This window comes from Capra hircus, chromosome 23, assembly GCF_001704415.2.
Source record: "Capra hircus breed San Clemente chromosome 23, ASM170441v1, whole genome shotgun sequence".
NCBI lineage: Eukaryota > Metazoa > Chordata > Mammalia > Artiodactyla > Bovidae > Capra > Capra hircus.
Genome location: NC_030830.1, coordinates 31,786,303 through 31,811,074, shown reverse-complemented (window position 1 = coordinate 31,811,074; position 24,772 = coordinate 31,786,303). Strand labels below are relative to the sequence as shown.

Here is a 24,772-nt window from a genome sequence, read left to right as displayed (position 1 = left end):
TTTGCATACCAGACTCTTTCCTCACCCTTCTCGCTATCTCCCTAGTCCTGACAAGACACCACCTTCCTTCTTCTGCAGCCAGCCCACAAAATCCTGCTTTTACAAGATCCGCGGCTTTCCTCCGGGTCCCGCACCCCTGTGCCCCAGTCGGAGGCCACACCCCCATGGCCACGCCCCCCGATGACGCGCGGCGCCTGGTGCGTGGGGATTCCCGCGGCCGTGGCCACTACCCGGCCTGCCCCGCGGCAAGATGGCGGTCTGAAGGCAGTGGGCAGCGGCAGAAAGTTTGTTGTGGGATTGGATTAGTCGGGCTGGGAGTCTATACTTGTAGGGGATCGTGAGGATGCCAACGGGGAGTTGGGGCGGAGGGAGTAGCTCGGGTTGAGAAGAGGAAGTGGAGTGGTGGAAGGTTGGAGGCAGAGAAAAAAATGAGATAGGGATGGAGCGGAGGGGGCCTAGATTCCAGTGGTAGCCTTGCGGGGAGGGGATTCCAGGCGGGGAGCCAGAAGTAGGTGTGCAGGGAGAAAGAAGCAGAGTCACGAATTGGAGCGGAACTTCTTAGCCAAGAGTAAAAAGCCCGGAGCGTGGAATGGAGGCCCTAGCGCAGGCTGGTGAGAGAGGAAAAGGGGTCTTTTCCATGGAGGAGAATAGTAGGGAACGGAGGAAGAGAGACCTGAAGGAAAGAGAGAACTAAAGCCAAACAAATGACCCTCTTCTAGACTTAGATCAGCCTTTCCACAGTTCTTATAGCAGCATCTGCCCCAATTTCAGCTGAAGACTCAGGGGCCCCAGGGATTGGAAGAAATCACAGTGCCTGCTTGGAAAGAAGAAGAGGTAGCGACTTGCCCCAGCTCAACCCCAGAGCGGGTAAGGTGGCCTCCGTTGACAGGCTGGCATGCTCCCTGGAAGCAGGATGCATGGGCTCCGAGTGATGCTGAAAATCGTTTATTCTGAGAAGGGTGCTCTTCTCTAGAGGCTGCCTTTTGCCTGTGGTCCCTAAGTTAGTCTTCTGCTTAGATCTCACGCTGTTTTGTTAAGAGTTGGGTGTAGTACTGAGCCTTGTATGCCTTCACCTGTGCAGGCGAACGTGGGCAAGAGCCTAGAGATCAGACTGAAAATGTTTTAACACATCCCCGTCACAAGCAGTTTCCTTCACGGTCACTGTATTTTCTTTGATCTCCCCATCACATCTTCAGTTTGGTCTCCTGCCCAAAGTGGAGATTTGTGGGTGACAGATGGTGGGCAGCCTAAGGAAACAAACTTCTGGTTGGTGTCCATTAACCATTTAGGCACCTGCTGTCGCTGATTCCTGAATTCATTCTTGCCACATGTCTGCCTCTTTTGATCTTTTCTTTTGGTAAGAAGGGCTCATTTATTTGGGCCCCTGTTATTTGGGGATGTGGATTTGGTGCCGAGGTTGGGTCAGAGGAGTGAGGCAGGCAAGTTGGGATGAGGGAGGAGAAACCCAGATCAGTTTATGGTAAGAGGTCAGGCTGACTGGTGCAAAGCTCTGCACATGTTTTTCACATCATTCTGTCCCTGAGACCCCTGATATTTGAGAGTTGCTTTACAACCTGGAGCAGTGTGATGCAAGGAAAGGCTTGTAGAACTTGCCTTTTTCTCTTCTGGTAGTTTTTTCCTCTTCCTTTATATCTTCCTATCAAACCACATTAAAAAAAATTTTTTTTTTGTTTTGGGGATTTCCCTGGTGATGCAGTGGTTAAGACTCCGTGCTTCCAATGCAGGGGTCATGGGTTCAATCCCTGGTCGGGGAACTTAGGACCCACAGGCTATGTGGTGTGGCAAAAAAAAAAAAAAAATTAGTTTTATTAGCAAAACTAACCATGACTTTAGAGATAGTGGATTTGGGTTTGGAGGAAAGAGAAGGGGTTTGGAGGCAGAGAGCGCAGTGAGTGTGGTTCCCACTTCTTTGATGCCCTTTGGTTATGCCTAAGCCAGAATTAGGAGCATGCTTCTTACTGGAACCTGTTTCCGCATCTACTGAAACATCTTCTCCATGGTTGGATCAGCAAGTCTGATTTGATCTAGGACTCCTTACTAACCATCTTCTGCTCCCTACTGTCAACCCATCCGTGCCCCCAAAAATCTTACTCCAGGCAGACCAGCCTAAGTCACCGTCACTAGACTAGCTTCAGTACCCTCAGGTGTCTGAAGAACTGGTGTTATTGAGCTGTGACTTCATTCCTAGAAGGTTGAAAAACTTCTCTTTCTGAGAACAATTTGTGGATGCCTCTAGGAGATTGTAACCAGCAAGGACAGTGTGGTGAGTCAGCACAGAGATTAAGAGCACTGACTCTGGAGCTAGATTGCCTGTCCAAACCTAGACCTTGCCGTTTGTGACTCTGTGACCTTTAGATACTGCACAGCTCTCTGCCTTAGCTTTCTCATCAGTCAAATGGAGATGGTTGGAGTACCTATCTCACAGAGTGGTGCGAAGGTCAAATAAGGTAGTACATTAGTGCATTTAGAACAGTGCCTGACATTCAGTACATATATTTGTTGTTGTTATGCTAGCCAGATCTCAGCCCTAATTTCTGATTCATGATTGAACTTGGTGTCTCTCTGTGGCAGACCTGTACTGGTTTGAGCTGCTCTCCTGGTGTGAGAAGAGGACAGTATGGATTTTACATATAGTGAGAATATCCTCATTAAACTATTTAAAGTGATATTAAAATGCCAGTGATTTCCTGTTTGAAACTGTGAGGCTGTAGAATTATCAATTTACCATCAAGTGATGAAGATAATAATAGTGCTTACTGAGCACGTTCTGTATGCTTGGCACTTTTGTAAGTGGATTAGTAGTTTAATACTGTTAGTATCCCCATCTTACAGAAGAGTAAATAGAGGTGCAGCATTGTTAAGTAATCTGCTCAGTATCACCCAGATAGTAAGTGGCAGAGCTGGGATTTGAAGCTAGGCAATCAGGCTTAAGCAGTTGAGCTTTTTTTTTGCATTTGGTATGAAGTTAACTTTTAAATATGCCTACTGGCAATTTGTGTCTCTTGTTTGCTTGTCATGACGGTTAGATGTGAACCCATATTGTAGTGAACGTTTTTTTGATTGTTTAAAAAATGTTTTAGAAGTTGAGCTCTTATCTCAGCTCTCCCCTTCCTCTCAGAGTTAATAACCGTTGCAGGCACTGGTGGGACTTCCCTGGTGGCTCAGTGGTAAAGAATCTGCCTGCAATGGAAGAGACCTGGGTTCGATCCCTGGGTCGGGAAGAACCCTGGAGGAGGGCATGGCAACCCACTCCAGTATTCTTGTCTGGAGAATCCCATGGATAGAGGAGTCTGGCGGGCTATAGTCCATAGGGTTGAAAAAAGTCAGACACGACTCAAGTGCCTTAGCACACACACGGGGACTGGTGTGGGAGTGCCCTGTGCCATGTTCGCCCAATCTAAACTCTGTCATCATGATTCAACTTGGTGACTGCTCTTTGGAGAACTTTGAGCTGGGTGGGGTGAGCAGACAGAAGGACATAGAGCTCCATTCTTAGTGTGCATTGAATGTGTCGGTGTTTGTGTTAGTTAATGTAGATGTAAATATAGGCTCATTTCTGACTGTGGTTACTGACATGAACCGTTGAAGGAACCATAGTGTTAAACTCATAGACAGTTTACATGCATCTTTCTTTAAAAACAGCAAACTACAGAAGGGGAAAAACTGTGGTATTAACATGAGAGGAAGTTGGAAAATAAATGTGCTTCTGCTGAAGCTTGTGTTGTAGAGGAAGGCCCTGGTGCCACGCCCAGGTCTCTTTCCTTTAAGCCAGGCAGGAGGCAGAGTACGTGTAAGGATTGACTGACGACTGGCTTTCCTTTGCCCAGTATTCAAGACTCACCCTTTCCCTCCATCTGAGTCATGCCCTGTCTATTTAATACATGCCCTCAGGGCCCATCTTTTTCTTTAGTAAATGACTCTTCACTCTGCCATCAGGGCAGGCACACGCCTGGGCTCATGGTGTCGGGGACTCAGGACCTAGGACTTGCCCCGTGATGAAATTTTCTGTCTGTTGTTGCATAGCGCATGTGCTTCTGAGAGCATCTATCAGTCTCTGCTCCCCTCCTCCATCAACAGAGGCGCCACAGGCCTCAGGATGGTGTGCTTTATCTTGACTTGTGCTGCAGTCAGCATGCTGAAACGTGTTATCTCCAGAGAGTACGTGTTTGTGTTTTGGTAGAAGTTCCCTGACTTCCTAGATTCAGGTCACATTTTAGGAAACGATTGAACTTCAGGGTGAAGGCTGATGGATTTTGAGCCAGTTCTCCCCTGTTACCATTCTCTTTTTGTTGTTGTCTTAATCAGCTTGTTTTCATAACACCCTGTATTCATTTGTTATCTTTGAATCAAATTCCTTCACCTCCTTTTCGCTATCATATTTTGAGTGCCAAGTCCTGTGAGTAAACTGGGCCTTCATTTCTCCAGTAGGATTCAGCCTCTTAACAGCTCTTTAAAAAAAAAAAATTTATTTTAAAATTGTATGATTAGTTTTGGTTGCACGGGGTCTTTGTTGCTTTGCAAGGGCTTTCTCTAGTTGCGGGGAGTGGGGGCTACGCTTCGTTTTGGTGCATGGGCTTCTCATTGAGGTGGCTTCTGTTGTTGTGGGACACGGGCTTAGTTGCCCTGTGGCATGTGGAATCTTCTCAGATCAGGGATTGATCCCATGTCCCCTGCATTGGTAGGCAGATTCTTATCCACTGTACCACCAGGGAAATCCCTTAACAGCTCTTTAAACTCCTCGCTCTCTAGCTTCTGGGTCTTTGTACACGCTGGTTGTGCTGCATTCCAGACTCCCTTTACCTTCCTTATTGCTCTCGTGGTCTCATTTTAAATGTCACTTCCTTTGGGATCCCACTGCCCTTTACTGTCCTGTGCTTACTTCTGTTTTAACACTTGGGCTATATTGTAATTGCCTGTCTATTTGTCTGGCTCTCATGAGACTGCAAGTGCCCTGAGAACAGACACTGTCTTACTGTTGTATTCTAGCGTTTGAGTTAGTGCAGGGTACGTAAGAGGTGCTTTATAATGCTGTGCTGCATATAGAGTGAAAGAAATGTGATGGGCAGTCTCTCCCTACTCTATCTTCCATGCTGCTGTAAAAATTTACTTTCCTATAAAAAATATATTATCTTTTCCCTTGAGGCCATGGTTTCTCTCTTGTTTGGGATAGAGTCCACAACCTTCAGCCTTGTGTGCCCGGAGGCCCAAACTCCACTCTCTAGCCTGAGTTACTGCCACTGTGTTTCATCTGTCCTGTGTCTCCTTGCTCCTGAGTTTCCTACTGCTCCGGAACCTTTTCTGAACATTTGTTTACTTTTTTTTTCTTACTTGTGCATTTTACTCTCTGCATCATGCTCACCTTTGTCTCTGAAACTCTGCTGACCTCCTGAGACCCAGCTTCTCTGTCACCCTGGATGAGAAGACTTCTCTGTTTTCCTTTCTTCCTCTTGGTCCCTACAGCACTTTGAACCTCTGTTCTGACACTTATCTACCTGTTTACCTGTCTGTCTCTTTCACTGAGCAACAAAAGCAGGTGAGACTGGGGAACAGTGTCAGTGTGCAAAGGAAGTTTGTTGATGCTTCTTCCCATCTTTTACGTTGAAATGCTTCCTTTGATGGATTGTGACAAGCATGTGAAATTAGCAATGACTTTGGTGGATACACATGGGAGTGAGTAGGTGGCGGATTTGTTACGTAGTTAAGGCCGGAGATGACTAAATGGGGTGGGTTTTTGCTGTTGTTGTTCTTTTATTAAACTTCTATTGGAGTATGGCCAGTTAAAATGTTATGATAGTTTCATGTGGACAGCAAAGGGACTCAGCCATACATGTGCATGTATTGGATGGGCTGTTTAAGGATCCATGTTCCCTGGTGTTTTGTGGACTGAAAAAATGTTGGGTAAAGCTGGTGGTCTAGGCTTTGAGAAAGCCAGACTTCTTGTGCCAGTTTTTTTTTGTTTGTTTGTTTATTGTGGGGGTGGGCTTTGATGATCATGAGTCACAGAACAGGCTGATGAACTCAGGTGCTCCCCAGAAATGGGGTGGGAGGCTGAGGGTTGCTGTCCATTCTTTGACTTTTTGTTTTCAGTATAGCTGATGGGAATAATTCTTCAGCACCAGTTCTGAACAAGCGCCAGAGAAGTTTGTTTCCAGAAGTCTAGACCTCTTAATTGTATAATACCGGGCCGCACTCCAATGGGAGTTTGCAATCACAGGAAGATTCGTCTGGTTCTTGGGAGGGCAATCTTTCTGTCTGGTGTTTAACTCCCTGCCCCAGCCAGATGCCTCTCCTGTTTGCTCTGAGAGCACTCACCACACTGTGATGCAGGGGGGCTGTTAACCTGTCTCTCCCCACCTAGGGATCTTTCTCTGAAGCTTCTTAGGGGCAAGGTCATTTATTGAAGGCTGAGCGTTTAGTTAGCCCCTACATTGGAGGTGCTGAGCAGTCCTGTTCCCAGTCTAGTCCCTTCTTAGACTAAAGCAGATAAAATCTATCTGCTGAAACTCTTTGAACTCTCAGGAAGGAAGGTCCTGCATAAACAAAAGGTGATAGTATTAACAATCGCATTACTAATTATTTTCCAGGGTTGAGTTAATGCGGTTAAATGATCTAGGTGCTTGGCTTCAGCTGTCTCCCTCTTCAGCCTTGTATTCTAACCACACATCCCTAAGCCAGCCGGAAGGAGTTAAAGGAGGCACCGAAGTACACACAGGTGTATTTTCTTGCTTAATTAGCATCTTAAAAAGGCTTTGGCTGCCGGCACCCGCCTTATTATTCATCGAGCTCCTTTTAGTGCCCGCAGTCGTCTGCTGGCTTTTCTGTGGTATCGCTGGTCCTACCTTGGTGTGCTCCACGCTCACAGCCAAGACATCTTGGTACAGCCTTGTTCACGCCTAGGAGAACCACAGGATGAAACCGGTAGTTGGAGGTGGACTGAAGGCGTTTTCCCTGGGCTCTGCCCTCATCCCTTGGTGTGGGGTGCGCACTGCAATGTGGCCCGTCCTCATGATGGCATCTTGGCAGGAGTGATAAGCTGCGCTGTACGTTAAGCAGATTTGAGAGGAGATCGGGTGAGCCAGCTGGACTGGATTGTGTTGTGTGCTTTTAGGCCTCAGAGGACTGAGTCTGGTGAGGGTCCATGAGTAGAAGAGTGAGACTTCCTTTGTTCCGTCTCTCTTGTAAGTGCCAGCTGTCCACTAGGTGACATTGGGATCTATCAAGGACACGGCCCCCTGTTTGTGAAGCGCTTTTATGTTCTCATGGTAAACTGGCAGAGAACTCCCTGATGGGGGGACTGCCTTGTGAAGAGTCAGCCTAGACCCGAAAGCCCTGGGCTTCCATTAAGCTCACCAGCGGGATAGAACTCTGCACTTATCACCTTGGGTGCTGAGCAGTGGCCTCTTTGCCCCTTTCCAGGTGAGCCAGATGGGGAATTCGGTCTCAGATGTCTTGGAAGGGCTTTACCTCAGGGCAGAATTGTCATCGTTTTCCTTGGCTCCCGGCAGAAGACAGCTTTCCAGGCTTTGACCTGGAATTGGAAGTGGAGGGCTCTGTCCCCGTGTGTCTGTGGCCTTGGGCAAGTCCTTTATCCTCTGTGTCACTTCAGGATGGGAGAACTCCACCTGTTCCCTGGCCTCACTGAGCTGCAAGGACCAAAGGAAACACAGTTGAAGGGGAAGCGCTTCTGGAAGGGTACAGCACAGTGCAGATGGAGTGGTTTTGTCCATTTGTCAGGAAGCAGTGCGTTTTCATCATAAACATGGTGTATCACCTCATTGAAAATACCAGCCATACAGGAAAATACACAAAATTAAAAATAAAGTAAAAAGACCTTCCCTTTCTTGCCCCACTGCTCCTGTCTAAGCCCTTTTCCAAAGACAGGGAATACTGTTAACCATTTATCCTGTATCCTTCTAATCATTCTAATGTATTAATACTTCCAGACATTCCCCATCATGTATTGCCTGTAAAATAAACACAACTCAATAGTAATACATATTGTTCTTCAGCTTGTTCTGCCCTCCTAACAATTAACCCTGGATGGGGCGGGGACGGGGGCAATTAGTCCCTGCTGGAGCCTTCGAGGAGCCCAGGCTGCAGCCTCCCGCCCAGCTTGGTGTGTTCCTGGGGGGCTGGCTGGCTCCTTGGGAGGGCTGGAGCAGCTTTCCCAGCGGTTCTTGCCACAGCAGACCCCCTGCTTACCTCTGAGGGATTGTCTTTTATGCTGGGATGAAGTGTTCTGGTGGGAGTGCCCTGGGGTGGGAATCAGGGTGGGTGCGGGCATGATGGGGGCGCCAGCACCCCCGGCTCACGCGTGTCTCTCTCCTTCACTCTTCTTTCCTCTCTGGCTGGAAAGGGCGGAGACTTCCCTGATTTCTCAACCCCTGCTGTCTGAAACCTTGGATTAACTAGGTCACTTGTTGCTCCCCATTTGAAAAACACGCCAGACCCAACTGGTGCATGTTTGTTTATTTATTAGTATGTCTGTGTCAAGGATTCAGAAGACAGTCTGCCCATAGCCATGCTTCCTTGCCAGTCCAGGGAAGCGGTCAGAGCCCACAGGAGGAGTTGGCGTCTTCTCTGCTAGATGGCTAGCTCACCCTTCCTGGTCAGGCCTCGGCCTTTGGACCTCCAGGGCTATCAGAGCAAGGTGGGGAGCCCAGCGGGGGGCCAGTTGGGAAGCCTGTTGGAGCTTCTCTTGCTCGTGTTCAGCGTTGGCCTGGGCTCGGGAGAAGCCAGGCCTATGTGTGCGGCCAGGGTGGTCTCTGTTTTCCCCTTCCTACCCCGAGTCGTCATATCATCAGACTGAATGGGGGTCATTCTCCTGCTTTTTCCCTGCCAGCCCTTCTCCGTGAATCACAGGCAGTATTTGCTGATGTCTGTGCTGTAACTTTCTTGTCCTGCCTCCCCAGGGGTCGCATCTTGGACAGGGCAGGGGGTCTCTGGGACCCCACTGCTGTGGCACATTTTCCTGGAGATCTCCAAGCCAGGGTGTGTCACTTTCCCTGGGTGATTCTGGAGGCTTCAGGGAAGAGTGTTCTCTGGGCTAGCTGTGTGAGAACCTTAGCCTTTCTGGGCTTTGTCATTCTGAGGGAGTGGGGGAGGCCCTCCGGGTCTGGGGAGCCTGGCTGTGGCCTCGCCCTTACCCTTGCCCCGTGGGCTCCTTTGGGGCCAGCTCCCTGGGCAACACCGTCCCCTGGGCCTTCCTGAAGCTGACGGTGGCGGTGCGCCACCCGTTCCCTGGGCTGGCGTGCCTCGGCCGGGCGCACACTGCCCCATTGTGCTGTGCTCTCCATGCAGCTCTTGTTGCAGCCTCCGGTCCCTGGGCCAGCTCTCTCCCCGCGCCTTTCCTTGGAGCCCGTGGGAGGGGGCGGGGTGGACTCTGCTGGCACAGGCTTGGGCGAGGTGGCAGCTGCAGCTGTGGGTGGCTTTGTTCTTAGAAGCAGCTTTCAGGGCTGTGGTCCAGCCTGGCAGCGGTGTTCCGGGAATAGGTGAGACAGGAGAGCTGCCCCCTGGTAGCAGTGCCCCCTTCCACCACGGCGATGCTCTCTTTCTGTTGACAGCCAGAGAGCCTTGCTCCCTGGGGTCACCAGCCGGGCTCACTGCTTGGCAGGGTGGGTGCTGTACTTCCATGTGGCCTGTCTGCCAGAGGGGAGAGGCCCCGCAGGGTCTGGCGGTAAGTCCAGAGGAGCGTCCCTGTCAGGAGAGGGCAGTGTGTACCCTCGGGCATCCTGCAGCCTGGCTTTCCTTCTGCTCTCTTTGCAGCTCCGGAGTTGGGCTGCTCACAGACCAGGCTGTCTGTTTGTATGGAGTGCCTGGAGGGCGTCTGCCACGAGTCTGTTGCTAACTGTGCTAACCGGGAGAGCTGGCTGGTTGGGGAGAAGACACTAACCCTGTGAGTCTGACCCGGGCCAGCTAACCCACCCTGAAGGTGCCTCCAGCCAAGCCTCTCGCCTCCCTTCCTGCCCCTGGCCTCCTTCCCTCTGCTTATACCAAGCTATCTCCTCTGCGCGCTTGTCCTTACCCCCGGGTTCCCTCCGTTTGCCCGGTCTCCTTGCCGTATGTGGGGCTGTGCACAGGTGCCTGTCCACCTGCCAGCCAGCTGCTGGGCTCTGCCCCCATCCCTCCCCTCAGTCAGTATGAGCCGCTCAGTTCTCCCTTAGAACAGCATGTCTCTTTAATCTGCTTTTAGCACCATGGAGTTTGAGAGCATCCCTCAGTCATGGTGCTGTTGGTTTCATGCCGCAGAGACAGATGGAAGGAGAGTAGGAAGGGAATTTTCTGCTAGACTGGATAGTTTCCTCCCTTTATCAAGAGGGGATGATGATGGAAATCCCTGTGGCAGTCCAGTGGTTAGGACTCAGTGCTGTCACTGCCAAGGGCCCAGGTTCAATCCCTGGTCAGGGAACTAAGATCTCTCATGGACATAGCCGGAAGGAAGAAGGAGAAGATGATGTCTCCATTATTCCCATCCCAGGATAAGATTTGAAATTGCAGGTTCTTCTTGGGGACTGGGAGGTTGAGGAAAACCTTGGCCTGGCTGTGAGAAATGGCCTGGACAGAGGAGTGAAGCGCTGTCTGAAAGTTGGAGCCCAGAACCGGATACCCATCTGAGATGTAGCTCCCATTGGTGACTGTTGCACTGGGAGGTGGAGTGGGAGGACTTGGTCCCCCCCGCCTTCCACGTCTGGAGCTTCAGGTGGACTTTAACCGAAAGGAGCTGGGAAGGGCGCCTTAGCTAGAGGGGGCAGGACCTGGCTCTGGACTCCACGGTCGGCCTGAGGGGAGGCGTTGGCCTCAGCTTGCCATGGAGAAGCTCCCAACAGGCTCCCTCCTCCCTCCAGGCTGGGAAAGGAGAAGGGGGGTCCAGAGGTTGCAGGAAGGCTGACTACGCAGGGTGCCCTGGTGGTCTGCACAGGTAACTAGACAGATCCTGTCTGCTGATTCTGGGGGCAGTGCCCGGGGAGGGGGGCTGAGTGTGGTGCGCTAGATAGGGGGACCTGAGACCTGGAGGCCCTCTAAGCTGCCTCTGTTTCCCTTGAGCCAGGAGGCAGAGGGCAGGAAGCTGCCGGCGTCCACAGAGTGGGAGTGTATAAACAAGGGAGGGTGTAGGGGCTCCGCGGATGGTGTGGACCCTGAATAGAGAGTTAGCAAGCTGGAGGGAAAGGTTGAGGGCAGGAGGAGAAGGGGACGACAGAGGATGAGATGGTTGGATGGCGTCACCAACTCAGTGGACATGAGTTTGAGCAAACTCTGGGAGGTGGTGATGGACAGGGAAGCCTGGCGTGCTGCGGTCCATGGGGTCGCAAAGAGTCAGACACGACTGAGCAGCTGAGCGGCCCCGGGCTGGAGGGGCCTGTGGCTTGGCTCTGACCAGGAGAGCAGAAGGGGCGAGGAGTGGAGGGTTGCTTCTTCCCGAGGGGCAGGATGGGGATGAAGGTCAAGTGCTGCTTCTGATCTGGGGACTTTTGAGCACCCCCTTTGGGTTGGGGTTGGTTTGCTTGGCTCATCAGCAGTCTTCAGCCCCTTTCCTCCTGTCAAGTGTTGGCTTGAGCAAGGCCGGGTGGATAGACTTGAGGTATTTGCTCTGGCGGGAGCCAGGTGAGCTCTCACAGGCCACCAGCACTAGTTCTGAGACCTCAGGATGACTCTGGGGTGGAATATTCCCACCCATTCTGGTTTTTTAAATACCTGTAGTTTGTTCCGCTTAGAGTGGGTAGGGGGCCAGGTTAGGGCCGCAGGCAGCATGTCCCAAAAGGGTGAGGTTGTGCTTTCCCAGAGGGGTGGCAGGCCTGCCTGGGGGAGGAGCAGTGGGGCTGGTCTGGACACAGACTGGCATCTTCCAGCCTTGTCATCGGCCCGGAGGAGAGCCTGCCTGGGCCCCACCCGTGTTCTGCTGGCTGCTTGCCTGCCACGCGCCCAGGATCGCTCAGGGCTTTGCTCAGGTATCTCAGGAACAGCTGCGCCGGAAACCGGGGCCCCAGTGCTGGGAGGACTGAACCCAGGCTGCCTCAGTGGGATCGGCTCTGTGCGGCTGTTCACTGACAGCCAAGGGGGATAGGAGCCTTCCTGATTAGGGGTGGACAGGGCAGTCTCCGGGCCCCCTGCTGGCCCACCTGGTTAGGGGCTGGCACTTGCAGGGTGGAGGTTTGTGTTTCTTGGTCCTTAGTTGGAGCCAGAGCCCGGATTTCAGAGGCCTGAGAAGCAGTTGGGCTTGCATTATAGGAGTGTGTTTTGCCCCCCACCCCACCCCACCCCCCAAGGTGCAGCTTCCTCCAGGCCTGCAGGGTTCAGGGACCACTTCACAGCTGAGGACCATTCCCACAGGGGAGACACTCATCCCTGTGACCACACGCTCCTGTTTAGTGGTTCATCGGCGGCTTTAGGAAGGGCCCATATTTGGTTTTATTATTAATTTATATCCTGCTGGGGTAAGGCAGCATACAGCACAGCTGGGGTATTCTGAAAAGGGGCCAGTTTTCCTTTCATTTTAAAAGCAGCAATGCCTGCTATCTTCCATTTGACTTTCTTTGGGTGAATTATGAAAGAAGAGCATTAGTTAATGATTTTTGTGATGTGTGTGCCTTCCCTGATTCAGAAGATTGGGTTCATTGGCCCCTCAGGGTCCTTCACTTGCTTGATTTCAGTGACAGCTGGGGACAGAGACATCAGTAAGTACAGAAATGCTGAGCCCAGGTAAACTGCTGGGGTCATCATTTCTTAAAGAGACTGTGGGTGATGGAAGTTGCGGAGGCAGGCACTTTCTTTGGGTAGGCAGCTGAACTGGGTAGGGAGCAGGGGTGTGGTACAGAACTTGGGGGCTAGAAGAGACCTGGGGGGTGCGGGGGAGGGCAGAGTTTGAGCCACACCTGTTTGGAGTCAGTCGTCTCCCTCTGCTCAGCCAGTGTTGAGGGGGTAACCTCTAAGCCCTGAGCAGAGAGAAAGCTGGATGCTGGGAGCTCCCTTCCTCTCCTGCACCTTTGACTTTGCCCTGGGCCTTGGGCAGATGCACAGAAAGGACGGCAGAGGGAAGTAAGAGAGTGTCCTTGGCTCTTGGAATTGAACCTTTCACTGTTGCCTCTGCGGGTGTTTGCAGGGAGGAGGAGAAAGGATAGCGGTTTGGAGAGAATCAGATTCTGAAGAGGGCTCCTCCTCATCCTGCTCTGTCTCCAGCAGTGTCAGGACTGACCTCGGGGGCGGGTTGGGGGGGGGTGCCCTGGTCACATCCACACATGCTCCCTGTCCGCAAAGGGGAGTGAGTCAGAGAGCCGTCCCCTGGTTCGAGAGAGGAGACAGGCGGATTTTTTGTCCTTTGACTGAAGGACACTGCTTAGCCGGCTCCTGGGATATATTGCTCCTTATGTCTGCCTCTGATACACGCTCTGCTCAGCTGTTCAGCGGGTTCAGAGCGCAGGTTCGCTGTGCGTGCCGAGCCCCATCTCTAATGAAAGCAGACTTTGTTCTCTGGAGGCAGCTAATCGTGCCCGTGGGCTGCCATCAGGGAGAAGGTGTTTAATACAGGGCAGGCGGCAACAGGGGCCTGCGCCGACTGGCAGATTGCAACATGGCAATTACGAGGCTATCACCCCCTCCCTCCACCCCGCAGATATGGTTGAGTCCTCTGAACTGCTCCTGAGTGAGTGAAGAATGAATACTCTGCAGGAGAGGGAGGAGGAGGCGGGTTAGGTGGGGTGGGGGCTGTGAGAGAGCTGCTTTCCTTTCTCACCTCACCTCCGTGATGCGGGGGGCGGGGTGGGGTGTCTCCCTCAGCAGTGCCTGCGGGTGCAGCCCCAAGAGCCCCAGACCAGGTCAGCTGAGGGGATTGACTCAGGTCTCAGCCTTTCTCCCAGAAGGGCTTCCCTCATAGCTCGGCTGGTAGGGAATCTACCTGCAATGCAGGAGACCCCAGTTTGATTGCTGGGTTGGGAAGATCCCCGGAGAAGGGATAGGCTACCCACTCCCGTATTCTGGCCTAGAGAATGCCATGGACTGTATAGTCCGTGGGGGTCGCAAAGAGTTGGACACCACCGAGCCACTTGCACTTTTCTCCCGGAGCACAGCTGTTGTCGCACAAACCCAGCCTGAGATGTGGTAGCCCACATCCTGAGTCTTCTGCTTCCAGTTCCTTGAAGCTCAGGTAGTTTGTGGTGAGGGGTGGGAGTGGAATTCTTCCTTGTCAGTTTCTAGACTTTCTAGAAGACCCTTCTCGTGGAGGTGCCCTGGAGCCAGCGCAGCATCCAGAGGCTGAGACCTCAAGGGCTGTCTGCCCGCTCCCCGTGGCCTGTGGCCCATTTGGATTTGTCCAGCCTTCCCTGGGGGGCTCTTTTTCTTGCTGTGGGATTAGGAGTCGACCTCGGGTTGAAACACTCCAAAGCAGCTTGGCGATCTCTGGGTGCAAGCTGTGTGCCAGGGAGGCGGCCTCCAGGAGCTGGGTCTTCCTGGAGGGGCTGCTCTGCTGCTTCGTAACCTGCCTCTCCTCCCCTCCCGTGGCCCTGCTGCCCGGCTGCTGCTCCCTGTGTTCTCCAGTAGGCCTGGCGTCACGCTCACCCCTGGGGCTGACCTTCCCTGCAGTGCCAGCAGCCTGCCAGGCCTGTGTGTGCCTGTTCAGTGCTGGAACTGTGGTCCCCTCCAGGCTGGATCTGGGGCCCTTAACAGACCTCAGGAGTTGGAACCAGGGCCCCAGCGTGCACTGGAATTTAGGGATATGGGGCAGGGAGTGGCACGGAGTCTCCCTCCTGGACTTGTATTGGGATCACTGCGGCTCCCTGGTGGACTGTCCTCCCTAGCAGGGTGTGGCCTTCTGCTTCCCCAGTCGGGAGCCATGTCCCTCCATGTGACTCCGATATGTATGAAAAGGGCACCTCTGGCTGGGGGAAAGAACCTCCAAAACCACTGTTGTTCATCTGAGAGTCCTAGTCTGCACTTTGACCCGTCTCACTACTAGCCATATCCACGCTACCTGTCCCCTCAGCAGGCCAGATTATCTGGGCATGAAAGCCCCAGGAATATGTGCTGTGGGGCCATGAGGTTGAGACAGGGCAAGATGAGCTCGTAGGACATGTGACAGCTCGAGCTGGGGCAGCGGGATGTGGAGTGAGGCCGCTGCCTCTCCTCACGGGTAGGATGATTAGATACCCGGGCACAGCGGTGTCCTCCGCCCACCAACCACACCAGTGTCCCAGAGCTTGGAGGGCAGCGTGGGCGCTGGCAGGAATAGGGAGGAGGGGGGAAGGCAGAGGCCGGCTCTGGACTTCACAGGCGCGCCTGGCTACCAGTGTCTCTCACTCCTGCCGTCTGACTTCCTTTTCTAACATATACACACACACCCCGCCCCCGACCCCAACTTAGACCCTCCGAGTATCAGAACCCAGGTGCCTGGGCTGCTTGGCACTTTCTGGGCCTGTTCCCCAGGCCAGAGGAGCTTCCACCCAGGGCCCCACTGAAGGGGTAGCCCCAGGGAACTGTGGGGGTGATTTGTTTGCTCCCACACACCTCAGGAATGTGCTGTCCCTTCAGGCCTGCCCAGATTCCTGAACAGGGAGTCAGCCTGACACAGCCCGCTGCGTGTGCCCTGTGGGGACACGTTCTGCCTCGCCATCAAAGGGCTAGAGGTTGGCGGCTCGTGCCTGCTGCCACACCCCAGAACCCCACGCCAGAGGCCAGGCTGCCCAGACAGAGTGGGGAGGCCACTCCTCTTCCCGCCCTCCCCACCCCCTCACTGTGCCTCCCGCCTCAGGCCCTGTTGGAATGTGACAGGAGTCGTGGCCAGGGCATGTCCCGACAGCAGGAACACACGCTTCAGCCCGCAAGGCTTCCCTCAGCCCCCAGCTCTGGTTAGGTGGATGGCGGAGGCACATTGTTGATGCCCGGAAGGCCACCTGAGGTTGGTGCCTCCACCGGTCCCTGTGGTAGCTGCTGCCCCCATGCTGCAGCCCAGCTCATTACAGGTGGGGGAGAGGTCGGAACCCCAAGAACTTGGAGGGGACCTCACAGGCCACTCATTCCAGCCACCTCTCTGCAGATGAGAGACAAGCTTATCCAGTGAGGCAGGGACTTACCCAGGGCCACATCGTGTGTCAGAAGCAGCACCGAGCCCGGAAGCCAGGTGTTTCAGCTCTCCAGACTGGGGCTTCCTGCACAGACTTTCCCAGCCCGGGAATATCAACACTGTGTGCCAGTAATTCCTTGTCGTGGGAGGCTGCACCATGCTTTATAGGATGTTGAGCAGCATGCCTGGCCTCTACACATTAGATGCCAGTACCACCCACCCCTGGTGTGACAAGCAAAAATGCCTTCAGATATTTGCCAGATACCAGGGGCGGGGAAAGGAGGGGGCTGGGGAAGACCCAAATCACTGTGGTTGAGAAGCATCATTGCTCTAACGTGCTGCCTTCTCCAGTTCTCTCGCCGGGACTTTCCCTTCCACCTCTCGGCCTGTTCACCGCTGTTGCCCACAGAACTGGTGTTTGGGCTCCTCTGGAATCATGAGGAGCTTTTTCTTTTTTCCCCCCAGCATCTTCTTGGGCCTCTCCTAGGCTTTTTCCTGGTGTTTTCTTCTGCAACCCACATCCCCCAAATCTCTGAGTTGTTGTTTCTAGACTCTGAGAGGCCCTGGAGATGAACAGGACAGATATGGGGCAGGATAGGGACAAGACAGGACCAGGCCTCTTCTGGAATCAGGTGTGTGGTAAGCCAAGAGCATGGTCACACAGACACACCTGTGTCTCCCTGGGCCCGGGACGCCGTTCATGGGGAGCCCAGTGCTTCCGCTCCGGTCCCGCCTCCATGGCTCTCCTGCGTAGCTCTCCTGTGGGCACTGACAGACAGGCCTTGACACCTGGGTTCTGTTTTCTTCCCGTCTCCGGTTTCAGGAGCTGTTGGCCAGAGGAAGTGGCCGGGCCGTGGGATGCAGAGAGCCACAGGCTGACTCCCGGACAGCAGAACAGAGAGTGCTGCCAACGGACGGACGGTATGTTGGTGAGGCCTGCGCCCCCCACTTGGCCCCTTCCTGGGAAGGCTGGCGAGTGAGGGGGCAGTAGGTGGCCCCTCTTGGTGGGGGCTGGTGAAGAGAGTGGTGGAGGCCAGAGAGGCTTGACCTTCAGGGCCCCCAAACCTGGTGACGCCCTGCCCCGAGGGGTCCAGGCTGGGCGTACATCTCAAGCCCTTACTTTCTTAGCTAACATTAGTTGAGCATCTGAGTGCCAGCTTCTGTTGATGGTGCTTTCCATAGTCATTACAACAACCCAAAGAAATTGGTTGTTGAAACTCAACCCAGTTTGGAGTTGAGGAAACTGGTGTTTGGAGAGTTGCTCTTCCCTCTGCGGTGGCCCTCCCACGCCCGCAGGGGCCAGGGGTGGGTCACTCCTCCAGCCCAACCCAAGCTCCCTGTGCCCAGGCCCTGGGCCCTGCCTTTCCCCTCATGTGTTCCCACTGGCCCTGGACCCCTCTCCTGTTCACCACTGACCCACAGGCAGTGGCACAGCAGAGCTGAGCACTTCAGATAACCCTGGGAGTGGCCCAGGCCTATCTGCCTGCCTGGTGGCTCCTACCTGTCCCCCTTTTCCCTCAATTCAGAGGCTTCTTGCCACGTCTCTAAGCCTCCTCCCTCCTTATTTCCCTCAGCAGGTTGAAGAGCTCTCGCCTCCCAGAATGACCAGTGCTGCCCCTGCTAAGAAGCCCTACCGTAAGGCACCACCCGAGCATCGTGAGCTGCGGCTGGAAAGCCCTGGCTCCCGGCCCGAGCAGGAGGTCAGCAAGAGTGGTCCCCTTGCTCCAGCTGGCAGCTGCAGACCCCTGAGGCGGGGCCTGGCTGTCCTGAGGGGGCATCTGGTTCCCCCAGTTGGGGTGCGGGTGTGGTGTTGCTGGTACCCGCTTGGGCTCTCAGCTGCCGCCATGCTCGTGGGGGGCCATGCAGACTAATGGGGGACGGCTGTGACACGTCCACACATCCAGGAGCCCCAAGTCTGTAGCGCAGCCTCAGTGGTCTGTGCAGTATTATTCTTGATGTGAGAGGCCGTGCATCAGACAGAGGTGTCTGGCCTGCCCGGAGCCTGGGACTCTGGCCCTCCGCTGGTGGAGCAGAGCTGTGCAACCTGCGGCCCCTCTGGGCACCTTTAGGGAGCTCCAGCTGCTTACCCTCAGCCTAGCTATTCTCCACTGTCCCCGAAAGGCTGCCCTTCGTCCAGCTTTGCTTTGTCTGGCTGACATTTATCAAATATGTGCTCCCTGCTAAGGAACCGCATTAGATTCCTAGGAGGCCTTCTTCAGGCAACCGCCAAACATTCTCCAGATCGCTGTTCCTCTCTCATTAAGCTCCTGCAGGAGGAGGAGAGTTTATTCTCCCTGATACTGTGTCTCTACCCTGTTGAAATTCATGGAGCACATTTAGAGAACTTGAGAGGTGGCCAGCATGTGCCAAGCGCCCAGGGCAGAAGTGCCATCCACGACTTGCCCATTTTCAATTCAGGAAACATTAAAAGGCCAGATACTGTGCAAGGTGCTGCCCTCTGGGCACCACCCCCCACACACACACCAGTTTTGTAGACGTGGTCTCTAGGGTTCATCAAGATTAATGTAACCAGTCCAGGTGTCAGTGGCTCCCAGGGCCATAGTCTGGGCCACGCACCTTATTGTCCTGCCTGTGATGAGTGTCCTGAAGCTGTGAGGCCAGTCGAATGCCACTCAACATTTCCCTCTTGCCATGGCACGGGCTGGCTCTGCCTTGTGGTTGGCTGAGTTCTGGCCCTTGGGCTCGTGACCTGTGTCGGGGCTTGAGGAGGATGCTGCAGGAGGGAGAAAATAGGTTGAGACGATTCACTCCTCTCCGTCTGGGTTACCCCAGAGGCTGTCCTGCACTCATGCCTCCCAAGCCTCTGGGAGGGCCCAGTGTGGCCCAGGGGGCCCGCAGGGCTTCATCAGAGCTCCAGACCCTACTCCATCCCACCTGGCTTTGTCACTTCCCTGGAAAGTCTTCAGCCTTGCCTGCAGGGCCCACTAGGAGCCCAGTGAACAGCTGAGAGGCTGTCTAGCGCAGGGAGAGGTGGCATGGCCTCTAGGACTCAGAGGGCTTGGAGCTGGTGTGGGGAAGGGCAGGGTTGGAGTCTGGCGGCATGGGCGAGGGTAGTCTCGGCTGGTCCAGAAGTTACTAGACGGCCTCCATCTCTGTGGGGCCCTGCAGCCCACTTGTGCCAGACACGTATGCTGCAGACATGAGCCTCTCTGAGGCTTTGGAGGAGGTGGGAGTGAGCAGGAGGCAAGTGGTCCAGAGCCAAGCCTCACGCTTCTGTTCTTTCGTGCACAGGAGCCGCTGACTGATGCAGAGAGGATGAAGTGAGTACCTGGTGCCTAAGAGCCTCCCCGCCTCAGCTTGGTCCCCTCAGCCCCAGGCTGTTGGTACCGTTGGGCTTTTCCTTGGATTAGGTAGAGGTAAAGGTTGGGGATTTTAGGGACTCTGGAAGGCAGCTTGATGTTTGGATATTCCTCCTGGAAAAGCATCTGTCTGATGAGAGCGTTGGGGAGGCGAGCGGCTCTGAGGGGCTGCTCGGGCGAGTCCCCAGCTCCCGCCTCCCTTGCCAGCTGTCTCGCAGCCCTTTCTGTCAGCTCCGTGAGGCCTCTGCAGAGCAGGGCCCTCCTGGGCTGGGTTTCCACGAGCTGAATAATGGAGCAGCTTGACTGTGCAGTGGAGAAACTGGAGCTGGGGGCCGCCTGGCTTGGGTTGTAACGAGAGACAGATGGCAACTGTGGCCCCTGCAATTCTGTCTTCTCCAGTGAGGGGGGCCGACTGTCCCCCTCCATCCCCTCTGCCTCCCCCACCCTCCAGGCCCAGCCGTGTTCTCAGGGGCAACAGGCCTATGGGATACGCTTCCCTGGACTCAGGCTGAGCCTCAGGGAGTCCCCTGCCCACAGCTGCCTGTCCTTCTGTCACCCCTTCTTCCTTCCTGAATCCAGCCTGGGATTCCAGGTGGCCCTTCCACCTCTGATGCCCCTCTGCCCTTGACCCCTCATCCTCCTAGGCTTTTGCAGCAGGAAAATGAAGAGCTTCGTCGGCGCCTGGCCTCGGCCACCAGGCGCACGGAGGCTCTGGAGCGCGAGCTGGAGATCGGGCAGGACTGCCTGGAGTTGGAGTTGGGCCAGAGCCGGGAGGAGCTGGACAAGTTTAAGGACAAGTTCCGCAGGTGTGGGACCGGGGGCTGGGACACGCATGCATGCATCTCCCCGTTCACAGGGGGTTGTTAGCCAGGCGTGGCCTCAGAGGTGGTCCAATTCTGATGTGAAAACTGAAGTTCTGGGAGGGGCCCCTGCCCAAGATCCCACACCAAGAAGGGACTGAGCAGGGTCTGAAGAATGGCGTCTTGACCCAGGGGTCTGCCTTGTGTCCTCTACAGGCTGCAGAACAGCTACACGGCTTCCCAGAGGACCAATCAGGAGCTGGAGGACAAGCTGCACACGCTGGTAATCTGTCCAGGAGGGCAGCTTGGCAGGTGTTGCACTCACAGCACAGCACGGGGCTGGGACTTGGAGGGGGCCCCTGTCCTGCCCTGGGCTTGGGAGGGGGTGGCTGTAGTGGGGAGGGGCCTGCCGTGTGCTGTGCGAGTCAGGATTGTCTTAACGTTCACACTGTTTCTCTTCTCTCGTCTTCCCCTCACGCTGCCACCGCCGCTGCTGTACTCTTCTCTCAGGCCTCTCTTAGCCACAGCTGGATTTTTGCAGTTGCGTCTGAGTTTGTGTGTTTTCTCCCTTGCCCTTGCCTCCTGCTCAGCTGAGATCTGGGATGGCTGGGGCCTGGCCCTTGCCCTCTGCCCACTCCTTTCCTCTTCCTCATGGGAGGCCTGGTCAGCAGTCAGTGCCTCACTCCTGGGGGACAGGTGGGGAGCCTGTTCTTGGCTTGGGCAGAGGTACTGATTGATGTCACCACTGAACACTCACAGCCTCTCAGCTGCAGTGGCAGCTAGCCCCGCCACTTGGAGGAAGGGGGCCTGTGGATCCAGTCCCTGAGCTGAAGATCAGAAGACTGTAGCTCCCTCCCTGCTTGACTAGATAATCTCCCAGGTGCCCCCAGCTGCCACCCAGCCCCGCTCCGTGCCCAGCCTCCTCCCCCCACCCAATGGCCTGATCCTGGAAACAGCTCCATGCAGCATAGGCCTGAGCCCCTGGGTTTGCAGTTCTTGCCTCTCAGGGTAGAAGCTCCCTCCCCTGGTATGTAGAGCTCCTTGAGCACCCTCCAAGGTTGGGCAGCTCTTAGACTGCTCTGGGCCCGGGCCACTGTCGGTCATGCTCAGAAAGCCCCTGCCCCACAGCCCGCCTGCACTGCAGGAGAAGTGTCCCGTCTCCTTCTGTCTGTCCGTCATCTGTCTCTGCTCCATGTGCCTTGGCTGCCCTAGCACCTGTGGCTTCCTGTGTCTCTGGGCTGGGAGGAGGGGAGGAAGGGCTGGCTGGGGCCCGGGCTGGGTTCACTGTGAGTCTCGTGCCTCAGATCAAGAAGGCTGAGATGGACAGGAAGACGCTGGACTGGGAGATTGTGGAGCTGACCAACAAGCTGCTGGATGCCAGGAACACCATCAACAAGCTGGAGGAGCTCAATGTACGGCATCTTGGGGCCTCCCTGCCTGTGCCACTCTGTCCCCACCCCACTCCCCAAGCGGGGCTGGGCTCTGAACTGCATCTGTGTCTGCAGGAGCGGTACCGGCTGGACTGCAACCTGGCTGTGCAGCTGCTCAAGTGCAACAAGTCCCACTTCCGTAACCACAAGTTCGCTGATGTGAGTAGCATGCCCTCCCAGCCAGTGCCCGCCCACCCTTTCTAGGACCCCTCCAGCTCCAGTTTCTATGCCTCTCTGTCCTGTCCTTGCACCTCTGGCTCCCCTGCTTTCTGCTTTGCCTTCCCCTCGCCTTCCTGTTTCCCATCAAGCCAGGCAGCTCAGCCTCTGGTTGGTGTCCTACATGCTCTCAAGGGCCATCACTAGGGGCAGGGTGAGGACTGGCCCTATGGGTATTTCTGGAACAGAGATGGGGAGAGGGTCTCAGTTTCCAGATCTGATGCAGGAAGGAGGGGGATGCCAGAAGTATGAGCCATAAGATAATTGAGAGAGCCCCTTGCTCCAAGGGGAAGCTCTAGACTCCAGAGCTGCGGCTTAGGGCTGATAGGGTCGACAGAAGTAGGCCTTAGCACCAGTTCTGGGGTCAGATCCTGGCTGTATTAATCAAAAGCTTCAAGTCATTTCACTGCAAAATGAGCACATACCTCGGTGTGCTGTGAGAACAGCTGATAGCAAAGTGCCCCGCACACTGTAAGGAGGGAGCCTTGCACACGGCAGCCTTTATTTTTGCCCTGGAGAAGGTGATGGCATCCCACTCCAGTACTCTTGCCTGGAAAATCCCATGGACAGAGGAGCCTGGTAGGTTGCAGTCCATGAGGTCGCTAAGAGTAGGACACGACTGAGCGACTTCACTTTCACTTTTTACTTTCACGCTTTGGAGAAGGAAATGGCAACCCACTCCAGTGTTCTTGCCTGGAGAATCCCATGGATGGAGGAACCTGGTAGGCTGCAGTCCATGAGGTCGCACAGAGTCGGACATGACTGAAGCGACTTAGCAGCAGCAAGCTGTCTTAGGCTGGGATCCTTCATGTCTCTTTCCTTCTCTCGTTCCTGTACCCCAGCTGCCCTGTGAGCTACAGGACATGGTTCGGAAACACCTGCACAGTGGTCAGGAGGCCTCCAGCCCCGGGCCTGCCCCCAGCCTGGCCCCTGGGGCTGTGGTGCCCACCTCGGTCATTGCCCGCGTGCTGGAGAAGCCGGAGTCTCTCCTGCTCAATTCAGCCCAGTCAGGCAGCGCCGGGCACCCCTTGGCTGAGGATGTCTTCGTGCATGTGGATATGAGTGGGGGTGACCCGGGTGACTCAGCTAGCCCCCCAGCCCCGAGCAGCCCCAGCCTCCAACCCAACGGGCAGTGCCACTCCCTGGGCACTGCTGGGGGCTCCCCAGAGGAGGAGCTGCCCCTGCCGGCCTTTGAGAAGCTGAGCCCCTACCCAACCCCATCTCCGCCACACCCACTGTATCCTGGCCGCAGGGTGATCGAGTTCTCTGAGGATAAGGTGCGGATCCCCCGCAACAGCCCGCTGCCCAACTGCACATATGCCACCCGCCAGGCCATCTCCCTGAGCTTGGTGGAGGAGGGCAGTGAGCGGGCCCGCCCCAGCCCGGTGCCTAGCAGCCCTGCCTCGGCCCAGGCCTCCCCCCAGCACCAGCCCCGCCCTGCCCCACCAGCGCTCAGTGCCCCGGCCAGCTCTGCCAGCTCCGAGGAGGACCTGCTGGCCAGCTGGCAGCGGGTGTTTGTGGACCGCGCTCCGCCCCCAGCTGCTGCGGCCCAGCGCACAGCCTTCGGCCGGGATGCGCTCCCTGAACTGCAGCGCCACTTCGCCCTTGGGCCTGCTGGTGGAGATGAGGTGCAGGCACCGTCGTCCCCGCCTGGTGAAAGCGGGCTTCTGCTGCTGCACGAAGCTGACCTTGGCTTTCCCAGGGAGGAGGACGAGGAAGAGCTGAATCTGCCCATCAGCCCGGAGGAGGAGCGCCAGAGCCTGCTGCCCAGCGATGCTGGCACTGAGGAGGGGCCCAGCGCGCCTCGCGCCGAGGGCAGGGTGTGGGCACTGCCCAGCCCCAGCCGCCCCCAGCGCAGCCCCAAGAGGATGGGGGTGCACCACCTGCACCGCAAGGACAGCCTGACTCAGGCCCAGGAGCAGGGCACTCTGCTGCACTAGCGCCCGGCTCGCCTTCCCGCCGCCACCGCACTGGGATCGCAGGGCACCCCTGCCCTTGCAGCTCAGGGTCTCCACCCAGCCCAAGCCCTTGGCCTCTGCTTCCTGCGCGAACAGGGCCAGGCCACACCAGGCCTTCCAGCTGCACTGACTGTAACTGGCACCAGCTGGCCTCATGGTTTTTCCCTCCTGGAATATTTATTCTCCAATGGTAACGTGCAGCTGGGGCTCATGACCTTTCTTCCAGTCAGCCCAAATCGGTCTGTTCTGGGGAGCTGAGGCGATTATTACATCAGTGTTTATCCTCCATTCTCCTTTCACAGACACCAGTTTCCTTTCTTCCCCCAGAGTGTGGGGGTCATTGGGATTATTAACCTCTAAATTCTAGTTTTTGACCTGTTTCCCTCTCCTTCAATCCTCGCACGAGCTGTTGCCTTCAAGGGGCCTAGCACAGCAGGCCCTCCGGGGTGTGGGAGAGGACTGACTCAGGGCTCCTCAGATGTTCCTCCTCCCTCTGGAAGGGAGTAGAGGGTGGGATTCAGGGGCCTTAAACTGGGCTCTAGGTGAAGCCTGGCCCCACTCCCAACCTTGGCTCTAGACTGTTACTCCCAGCACTGGGAAATTTTCACATCGGTAACTATTTTAAAATTAAACTATTTTACTGGAATGGCCTCATTTGTTTTACTGACCTTCCTTCTCCAGTCTTCTCCCCATTCTTGAGTATCCCCAGTCCTAGTCATGTCCTAGTCTTTGCTCCTGACTGCCCCTGCCTTCACTCTGCCTGGGGCTTCCTTAGGCACAGAGCATCAGGTGGGGAGAGAGTATCCCTCAATTAACCTTGGCAGGGCTCCTGAGTCTCCTTGGGGTAGGGTCCAGCCAAGTTTTGGGGGCACTTCACCTCACGGCCCTTACAGGGTCTGTGTAAGGTGTCACCCCCAAAACCCAGGTCCTAGAAGTCAGACCTGAGCCAGACCTGCTTGAGACATTTGGGGCCAGTGGA

At 55.3% G+C, this 24,772-nt stretch overlaps 1 protein-coding gene across 5 annotated transcripts; it reads left to right on the top strand.

Moving 5' to 3' along the window:
* Positions 209–24,443, top strand: TJAP1 (tight junction associated protein 1). 5 transcript variants are annotated; one of them, XM_018039137.1, is made up of 11 exons: positions 209–284; positions 772–867; positions 9,787–9,916; positions 16,893–16,990; positions 17,644–17,769; positions 19,322–19,350; positions 20,034–20,195; positions 20,406–20,472; positions 21,494–21,601; positions 21,695–21,778; positions 22,678–24,443. In XM_018039137.1, exons 5-11 carry the CDS (start codon positions 17,671–17,673, stop codon positions 23,773–23,775), a joined length of 1,647 nt encoding a protein of 548 aa, XP_017894626.1. In that variant the 5' UTR covers positions 209–284; positions 772–867; positions 9,787–9,916; positions 16,893–16,990; positions 17,644–17,670; the 3' UTR covers positions 23,776–24,443. The 5 variants fall into 5 exon arrangements, with proteins under 5 accessions (XP_017894626.1, XP_017894625.1, XP_017894624.1 ...); XM_018039136.1 differs by lacking the exon at positions 9,787–9,916 and having other exon boundaries at positions 17,647–17,769; XM_018039135.1 differs by lacking the exon at positions 9,787–9,916.